The 10,060-nt window shown below is 44.1% G+C and overlaps 2 protein-coding genes across 2 annotated transcripts; both read left to right on the forward strand.

The window, feature by feature from the left end:
* The first annotated feature begins 608 nt into the window (after window positions 1-608).
* On the forward strand, window positions 609-7,368 carry LOC125743188 (uncharacterized). The gene is made up of 7 exons (XM_049015907.1): window positions 609-622; window positions 4,281-4,531; window positions 4,731-4,808; window positions 4,997-5,068; window positions 5,589-5,681; window positions 6,632-6,813; window positions 7,048-7,368. Coding segments are annotated over exons 1-7 (702 nt in total). The 5' UTR covers window positions 609-620; the 3' UTR covers window positions 7,072-7,368.
* LOC125743189 (piggyBac transposable element-derived protein 3-like) lies at window positions 1,236-3,794 on the forward strand. The gene is made up of 2 exons (XM_049015908.1): window positions 1,236-1,330; window positions 2,125-3,794. The coding sequence occupies exon 2, from the start codon at window positions 2,332-2,334 to the stop codon at window positions 3,028-3,030; it is 699 nt and encodes a 232-aa protein (XP_048871865.1). The 5' UTR covers window positions 1,236-1,330; window positions 2,125-2,331; the 3' UTR covers window positions 3,031-3,794.
* Window positions 7,369-10,060: the final 2,692 nt, after the last annotated feature.

The following is a 10,060-nucleotide window of genomic DNA, read 5'->3' on the forward strand; positions in this document are numbered from 1 at the left end:
GGCACCCAGCCTGGGGGCAATAAGTATGCCCACGCCCGCTCGGCGCCTCTCCCCGCGGGCAGCTCCAGAGTGGAAAAGGGTCCAACCCCCCTCAAGGAGACTGGTTCCAGAGCCAGGATAGGAACTATGGTCAGCGGTATTTAGCTATGTACTTCAAATACATTTTAAAAACTTTGTTAGACTAATACCTTAGTTATTTTAATAATTTAAGGGATAAAAAAACATTTGTCGTGTTTGTCAATGTGTTATTTTAAATAAATGCGTTATTTTCTAACGGCAAAAGCCCTGTCATGTTTTAAGTGCGAAATTATATGGACTAGCAACTGTCTCTGGGGGAGCAGCCCCGGTTAGGTACTATTAAGCAGCATTTAGTGACATGCATGAAAAAACATTTTTAAAAACTTTGACAGAATAAAGTCAGTTATTTTAATAAATACGTTTTTCAGTAAATGTTTATTCACGCGCATTCACACAAACACACACACCCCGGAGGTCGGGGGGCTTTAGAGTTTAACTTTAGCAACCTGAGGGTTTATTGGCAGCACGAGGGTGAAAGAACAAATGGAGCTAATCAAAGATTACGGGAAGCTGAAGAGCCTAGCAAAAAGAAAAGGCGAAAAATGTATGTATGTGTGATGCCCGGCTCGTATGCTCCACGTGTGTGCCACGCCCCCTGATTACCCACGTGTGCCTCCCTGATCGTCTCCAGCTGTGACTGATTACTTTAATCAATCTTGTCATATTTAAGTCTTGCTTGTCTCCCTGCTCCGTCATTGTGGGTATGTGTTGTTTCTTCCCGTGTGATGTTCCCTGCTCCCAGATCTGTATTAAAACCCCGAGTTTTGCCCGGATTTTGACCTGTCTGCCTGTTCTTGCCCGCCGACCCGCACGATCACCGCTCCGCCTGCCCATGATCGTAACAGTATGTATGTATGTATGTATGTGTTTATGTTTCTTAAGTTTTTAATTGCTTCAAGAAAAAATGGTTTATTTATTTAATGTTTTATAATGTTGATCTTCAAAATGTTTTTTTTTTTTTTCTTAACCCTCTATTGCATAGCGTTGCTTCAGGGTAACACCCATTTTCCCTCAGTTTCACAGGCACAATAAATCATACACCAATAAAAATGCTCATTTGTAATCTGAAGGAAGTATAAGAAGCCAATAGTCTGCTTGTATTTGATCACATGACTTGTTTCACCCCTTTTTTCCTCTTTTCCTCACCTGCACTCACATGTGGCAGCCATATTTTTTCAGCTCCACAAAACTTTGAAAAACTGATATTATCTTGAGGATTTTCATAAAACAAAAAATATTTTCATAATTTTGGGTAAGTTCTGATTTCATTTCACTCTGTTAATAATGTTTTCATTGATTTTTTGTTTTGTAAAGGGCTAAAATAGCTATGTTGCCTCAAAGCAACAACATGCAGCAGTAGAATGAGAATGCTTGTTAGCAATACAATATTGTTAGCAATACAGTATTTCACACAGATGGCAGGATACCAAGAAATATTAAAGTATTTGTCAGTATATGCCTTGTTAACAATATTTATGATACTTTTTTCAGTTTAGCTACTGGTAGTCATCTATGCATAGCGTAGATTTTGTAGCTTTGTCAGCTCAGATGTGCATGTGCACTTGTGTGTGTGTGTGTGTGTGTGTGTACTCCAAAAGTTCACTGCCATCAATATTTCCAGATATATATAATAATTTTGTAATAATCCTTTTCAGTGACAATGAACACATTAACATTCTATGGCAGAAAGAGAAGTCAGGCAGTGGATACGGTTTTGGTTTTACCACGTGATGAAAGTGAGGATGAGTTAGATGGTAGTGATGAGGAGAATGAGGAGGAAAGACCAGTCAATGAGGGAGTCAGTGATGATGGGTTTGATCAGTCAGGTAATTGAGTGTTCAGTGTGAGGTTTAAGTTGCTTACAGCTAACAGTGTAATTTTTGCATTGTATAATGCATTCTATGATCTAATAACCAGCCATTAGAAATAATACTAGGATATTATTAGTTATTTTTTAGACCAGAACAAATATCAACATCTGGAGGTATCAATAAACACATACCAAATAATAGTTATTACTTGTTATGTGTTTATTGATTCCTCCAGATGGAGACATTGAAGAAATAATTGGAGGTGGAAGAGAAGGAAGAGGAACAGGTATACATAAAAGCCAAGAACGTGGACCTCACATGGAAAAATGGCTGAAAAAGTATACCACCTGTCCCCCAGTGGAAATTCAAGCTCCCTCAGGCCACAGAGGTCAAAGCACCAATTGACTACTTCAGAAACCTGACACAAGACATAACAGAAAACATGGTCACACAGAGCAACTTGTATGCCAGCCAGTGTGACATAAATAAGCCGTTTAACGTTACTTTCAAGGAAATTGAGCAGTTAATTGGCATTGCACAGTACATGGCAGTCTTCAACTTTCCAAAAACACGGATGTACTGGAGCACAGCTGCAAGGGTGGATTGCATTGCCGACACTATGACAGTCAATCGCTGGGAGACCATCAAGAGATACCTCCACTTCAGCAACAATGAAGAGCAGATCCCAGTAGGTCAGCCTGGGCATGACAGGCTCTTCAAAATCCGTCCTCTCCTGACAGCCCTGAAGAGGAACTTCAATGGCGTTCCAATGCTTGAGATGCTCTGTGTTGATGAGCAGATTGTGCCTTTTAAAGGCAAAAGCAGTTTAAAACAATACAATCCAAAAAAACCAAAACGCTGGGGATATAAAGTATTTATCCTTGCTGACTGCCATGGCATCATTTACAACTTTGAGGTCTACACTGGAACCATCACTCAAGCTGAAGGGAAGCCGGACATTGGTGCCAGTGGCAACATAGTTCTAAAGCTGTGTTCAGTCATTCCCACCAACCAGTCCTTCAAGTTGTTTTTTGATAACTGGTTCTCAGTTAACTGGTTCTTCATCGACCTACAAGTCCAACTGGAGAGGATGAAAATCCATAGTGTTGGAACAGTGAAATCCTCAAGGTTGCCCAATTGATGACATGATTACTGATGACAAAACAATGAAGGAAAAAGGAAGAGGGACCTTTGAAGAGAAGGAAACAAAACACGATGGCGTCAACCTAAGAGCAGTAAAAGGGCATGACAACCGTTCAGTCCACTTGCTAAGTACATATGCAGCAGCCTACCCCACCACCTTGGTCAAGAGGTGGGACAAGAAGACCCAAAAAATGGTGGAGGTGGTAAGGCCAAACATTGTTTCTATCTACAATAAAAGCATGGGCGGAGTAGACCTCCTTGATTCCCTAATCGCACTGTATCGCACCAAAGTGCGTTCCAAAAAATGGTATCTTCGCCTCTTTTTCCATATGATGGACATGGTGATGGTGGAAGCCTGGCTTCTCTACAAAAGAGATTCCACCAATTGTGGTGTGCAACAAAAGGAGCAGCTGAGCTTGATGGATTTCAAAACTGAGGTGGCATGCTGCCTCTGCAAAGAAGACACAATTTGCAGCAAGAGGGGACGGCCATCTCTGAGTGTCCAGGCAGGTTTAGACCTGAAAAGAAGACGAGGCCCAATTGCACCTGTTCCCCCAGCCCCAGTTCGCTTGGATCGCATAGACCACTGGTCTGTCTACAGTGAAAAGAGAGGGAGGTGTAAATATCCTGGATGCAATGGAATAATCAAGGTCAAGTGCATGAAATGTGATGTGTTTCTGTGTCACACAGACTGCTTCTTCTCCTTTCACACACAGTAACCAATAGATGAGTTGGACTCCTGTCCATGATTTCTGTGTTAATATTGAATAATCCACCAGTGCTGTTCTGTACTAGTTCATGAAAAATGTTTTAAACAATAAAAATTAGTTTTTATCCAGTGTGTGATTTCCTGACATGCAGGCTGAATGAGAATGAATGCATAAAAATGATGTTCCTTTGTTGCGTGTTGTTGCTTATAGGTAACGAACCTACACAAAAATGATACCTGACAGTAATGTATTATTTTCAGTACAAATGTTTTTTTAAATGAAGTTGGTGTTGAATCTCTTTCATAAAATATGTTTTGTTATGAAATACAGAGATTCGTTTTAAATAGACTGCACTTTTTGTATTTATTACAATTATTGCATGTTGTTGCTCCAAAGTAACAAACCTAAATCTACCCCCTAATATTATTATTTTTCTAAATTATCTGTTGAATTATTCAATGTGCTCTATGACGGGTATATATGTGTGCAAATATTTTTTTTCTCTATTATTTCATATATCATGCAATAGAGGGTTAAGGCCAAGTAGCAGACTTCTAGATGCCACTAATGGTGCTTCAAGTGAGAGTGAAGAAGAAGCAGGACTGCAGCAGAGTGACAGACGTCTACCTGAGGCCCCACCAATCAGCCAAGTTAAAATTTTAACACCCTTGCAGACTGCTAATACTGGAAGTCGCAGTACTTTTCCCTGGCTGAAGAATCCACCCCTCCCTCAGGAAATGATGTGGCAACCTACTGATGCCCTACGTGGAGAGCATGACCTAAACAAAAGTCAGTGACAGGAGTTTAGTGACCGGTACAAGACTCTGTATGGCTCGGCACTTGCCATATGCAGATGCATTTCCCCCTGCTTTTCTGTTTATTTTCTTAAGCAGATTTTTTTTATTATTATACATTGAAGAATTGCCACCAGTTCATTATGTCATTTAAGGTATATAATTGTCATTCCCCCTTGTGCTTTGTTCTTAAGACCGTGCAGACTTGTTTTCCTCACCACCACCTCCTCCAGAGCCTTCAAAAGTTCAGAAGTCCTGGATACCATCTGAAGGTAATAACGAAATATATGAATATTTATGAATGTTACTTCTCAAAAGGATTGTTATCTGCAAACTAAAATTTGGTGTTTAAAATAGCATAATTAGCTAGTGTTACATTAGAAGGAGCATTTATTGTGCTGTGACCTTTTCTTTTGCCATCACTAACGTTGTGTAACAGGCCCATTATTTTTGCCTTTAGTCAATCAGTTTCACCAAGACCATGCAAAAACTTGGACATCACCATCACAGCTACAAAGGACTCCTGCTGAAGGCAAGTAACAACCTGAGCAATTTCCTATTAGAAATGAATTATTTTTTTTTTAAGGGTGGACACTGTCAGTAAAAATATTAGTATTTCTACATTGGTTGCCATTTCTACACTGCATTGGTACTCATTCCTAAACCTTGTTCTAAGTATAAATATAACACTAGTGGGTATTCTCTGCAGTACACACTTTTCTAATTGCTGGTTTTAATTCTGAAAGTATAGAAATCACTAAATTTGCATTGTGGAAGTGGTAAACGTGTTTGAGAGTTGCTGTGGTACCTGAAATAATAACATTTACATCATGGTTGTTATTGATGGCAAGTTGTATATTGGGTTTCTGAGGTTGATGTACATTGATTGGATTGCAACCATTGTTATACAAGCTAATCAATCGGTCTTCTACAATAATTGAATGTAGCAGCTTTCTAATAATTAAACATTAGCCATGCAGTTGACTGATCCGCATCAATCAAAAATAAAATACATTAAAAATGTCTTCTAGTCTTTTTCCTCTTCTCTCTAGTACCCCAATTTCCTCAAGGTTGGGCTAATTCATTTACCCAGCAACAATCACAACAGCCACCAAGAGTTTGGAGCAATCTAACTTCATTTGAAGGTAAGTTCCATAAATGTGTAATTTTATTTTATATAATTTTTTTAAAATGGAAATAGTTTTCACACCTGCGGGTGAAGGTGGTTGTGTGTGTGTGTGCGTGCGCGCGCATATGTATGCTATTTTCAACATACATGCACACAACCAGCTAAATAGTCAATTAGTCCAAAACTACTTTCCTTTGCACAACCCCATTTATACATGCACAGTATGTGTACTGATTGTTCATTCATTTCTTGTGTTTCCAGTGTGGATTTCATGTGTCGGTAAATATTTCATTTGTTAGCACCCTGTTGACTCTCTTACCGGTTGCTGTCTGTATCTTTGCAAAGGATTCAGATACATGAGAATACCTTCAAAACTTGGTCGGGACATTTTAATGTTTCTTTATAACGTAAAGAGTAGAGTTTATGATTTGACTAAATATCACATCACATGGTGAACTTTAACAGGCAGCTGACACTGGCAAATATCACCTGATATGACTACTGGAAAAAACAATTCTCATTGTCAATATCTGATAAAAGGGGCGGCATGGTGGTGCAGTGGTTAGCACTGTTGCCTCACACCTCTGGGACCCGGGTTCGAATCTCCGCCTGGGTCACATGTGTGTGGAGTTTGCATGTTCTCCCCATGTCGTCGTGGGGTTTCCTCCGGGTACTCCGGTTTCCCTCCACAGTCCAAAAACATGCTGAGGCTAATTGAAGTTACTAAATTGCCCGTAGGTGTGCGTGTGTGGGTGAATGGTGTGTGAGTGTGCCCTGCGATGGGCTGGCCCCCCATCCTGGGTTGTTCCCTGCCTCGTGCCCATTGCTTCCGGGATAGGCTCCGGACCCCCCGCGACCCAGTAGGATAAGCGGTTAAGAAAATGGATGGATGGATGGATATCTGATAAAATCTTGCTATAAATCAAACTTCCTATAACATTGCAAATGCCTCTTTATGTGTTTCAGCACTACTTCGGGAAGTCCTAACAAAGAAATCATCCTTGAGCAACACATTTATTTTGCGTCTTCAAGCACGGCAAAACACCCAGGATTGTGAAATTGAAGAAGGGCTTCTGCCAGTGCATGATATAGAAGCGCTACAAAATGTGGAAGTACAACTTGGTAATGGAGAATTCAAAGAGAGATTGGTAGGTTTTTATATATCTTAGGGGGGAATACCACTTTCTGTGGTCACTATTTTAAAATAACAGCCACTTTTGGACTTTGATTAACTTTTTTTAAAAAAATATGCAAAGTGAATGTTTTAAGATGTAACAAGACAATGTCTATTCATGGATTATTTTTAAACTGGCATAAATTTGTTTTAAAATCTCAATATTGTATGTATTTTGAGACATATCTGTTACTGTCTGCCATTTTAGCTGCAGTTCGAAAAAATCCACTGATGTCCAAAGCAACAGATCATGATGTGGAATCTGTCATGAAAAGATGGCTCCAGCTTGCTTTAGATCGAGAGGGCGGCAGAAAACGGCGGCAAAAAAGACTCATAAGATGTCTCTTGTTCAATCAACCACCCACCCACTAGTATGTGTGTCAGTACACTGTCTATGCAAATATTCACATACTAGTCATTCATTTTGTTTCCAATATTCATTAAAATTTAGGATGGGGGGGGAGAAAAAAAATACTAAATTTTCAATTTTGTGAAATATTTTTCTTACCATGTGCTTTACTTTTCTGAATTTGACTGTTTTTTAAAAAATAAAACCAATTGAAAACGTTTTGCTTTTTCTTCACTAATGCTAAGTGTAGTTCTATGTAATTTGAAGTACTGCAATTTGTAGATTGATCATTTACTTCAGCTAGCTCTGAGCTGTACCATTACATAATACGTGGGTCAGACCAGGGCCAAGCTACTTTACAATATGATATCATACATAAGGCCCAGATCTGTACTGTACCTTTAAGAAAACGTCATTTTGTAGTGTGTGGCCCACACCCCCATTCTGACTGGCGTGCAGTATGTGGGCTAGTTGTGGGCCGTACCTTAAAGAATAAGTCATTCTGTAGTAGTGATGGGAATTCCGGCTCTTTTAAGAGAGCCGGCTCTTATGGCTCGGTTCACTTAAGAGCTGGCTCTTTCGACTCTCAAGTGGCTCTTCAGATTTTTTTGGTGCTTAAATGAATTTATTACCAAAAATAATGCAAAATTGTCAGTGAAATGAATTACTATGGTTTGAAATCAGGGTGAGGGTGAGGGTGAGGAACCAGACGAAGTGCGGCTCAAAAGACCCCTTATGATGAAGAAAATTTTGGAACCACGTTTTCCCTTGCCCGGACACGGGTCACCGGGGCCCCCCCCTGGAATCAGGCCTGGGGGTGGGGCTCGATGGCGAGCGCCTGGTGGCCTCCATTGTGGAGGCAGCTGACCGGAGCTGCGGCCGTAAGGTGGTCGGTGCCTGTCGCGGCGGCAATCCCCGAACCCGCTGGTGGACACCGGTGGTAAGGGATGCCGTCAAGCTGAAGAAGGAGTCTTATCGGGCCTTTCTGGCCTGTGGGACTCCAGACGCAGCTGACGGCTACCGGCAGGCCAAGCGGGATGCGGCTTTGGCGGTCGCTGAGGCAAAAACTCGGGTGTGGGAGGAGTTTGGTGAGGCCATGGAGAACGACTTCCGGACGGCTTCGAGGAGATTCTGATCCACCATCCGGCGGCTCCGGGCGGGAAAGCGGTGCAGCATCAACACTATTTATGGTGGGGATGGTGCGCTGCTGACCTCAGCTCAGGACGTTTTGGGTCGGTGGAGGGAGTACTTCGAAGACCTCCTCAATCCCACCGACACGCCTTCCGATATGGAAGCAGAGTGTGGGGACTTGGGGGTGGACTCGCCTATCTCGGGGGTGGAGGTCGCTGAGGTGGTCAAAAAGCTCCTCGGTGGCCGGGCCCCGGGGGTGGACGAGATTCGCCCAGAGTTCCTCAAGGCTCTGGATGCTGTGGGGCTGTCCTGGCTGACACGCATCTGCGGCATCGCGTGGACATCGGGGGCAGTGCCTCTGGATTGGCAGACCGGGGTGGTGGTCCCCCTCTTTAAGAAGGGGAACCGGAGGGTGTGCTCCAACTACAGGGGGATCACACTCCTCAGCCTCCCTGGCAAGGTCTATTCGGGGGTCCTGGAAAGGAGGGTCCGCCTGATTGCCGAACCTCGGATTCAGGAGGAGCAGTGTGGTTTTCGCCCTGGCCGTGGAACAGTGGACCAGCTCTATACTCTCAGCAGGGTTCTGGAGGGTTCATGGGAGTTTGCCCAACCAGTCTACATGTGTTTTGTGGACTTGGAGAGGGCATTCGACCGTGTCCCTCGGGGGGTCCTGTGGAGAGTGCTCGGGAGTATGGGGTACCAGGCTCCCTTTTAAGGGCGGTTCGGTCCCTGTATGACCGGTGCCAGAGTTTGGTCCGCATGGGCGGCAATAAGTCGGACTCGTTTCCGGTGAGGGTTGGACTCCGTCAGGGCTGCCCTTTGTCACCGATTCTGTTCATAGTTTTTATGGACAGAGTTTCTAGGCGCAGCCAGGGCGTTGAGGGTGTCCGGTTCGGTGACCTCAGGATTAGGTCTCTGCTTTTCGCGGATGATGTGGTTCTGTTGGCCTCATCGAGCCGTGACCTTCAGCTCTCACTGGAGCAGTTCGCAGCCGAGTGCGAAGCGGCTGGGATGAGAATCAGCACCTCCAAATCCGAGACCATGGTTCTCAGCCGGAAAAGGGTAGAATGCTCTCTCCGGGTTGGGGATGGGGTCCTCCCCCAAGTGGAGGAGTTTAAGTATCTTGGGATCTTGTTCACGAGTGGGGGAACGATGGAGCGGGAGATCGACAGGCGGATCGGTGCGGCGTCAGCAGTCATGCGGGCGCTGCATCGGTCTGTCATGGTGAAGAGAGAGCTGAGCCAAAAGGCGAAGCTCTCGATTTACCAGTCGATCTACGTTCCTACCCTCACCTATGGTCATGAGCTTTGGGTAGTGACCGAAAGAACGAGATCGCGGGTACAAGCGGCCGAAATGAGTTTCCTCCGCAGGGTGGCTGGGCTCTCCCTTAGAGATAGGGTGAGGAGCTCAGTTATTCGGGAGAGACTCAGAGTAGAGCCGCTGCTCCTCCGCATCGAGAGGAGCCAGATGAGGTGGCTCGGGCATCTGATCAGGATGCCTCCGGGACGCCTCCCTGGGGAGGTATTCCGGGCATGTCCAACTGGGAGGAGACCCCGGGGAAGACCCAGGACACGCTGGAGAGACTATGTCTCTCGGCTGGCCTGGGAACGCCTCGGGATCCCCCCAGAGGAGCTGGACGAAGTGGCCGGGAGAGGGAAGTCTGGGTCTCCCTGCTGAGGCTGCTGCCCCCGCGACCCGACCCCGGATTAAGCGGGAGATGATGGATGGATGGGTTGGAAAT

The sequence above is a fragment of the Brienomyrus brachyistius genome, chromosome 5, assembly GCF_023856365.1.
Source record: "Brienomyrus brachyistius isolate T26 chromosome 5, BBRACH_0.4, whole genome shotgun sequence".
NCBI lineage: Eukaryota > Metazoa > Chordata > Actinopteri > Osteoglossiformes > Mormyridae > Brienomyrus > Brienomyrus brachyistius.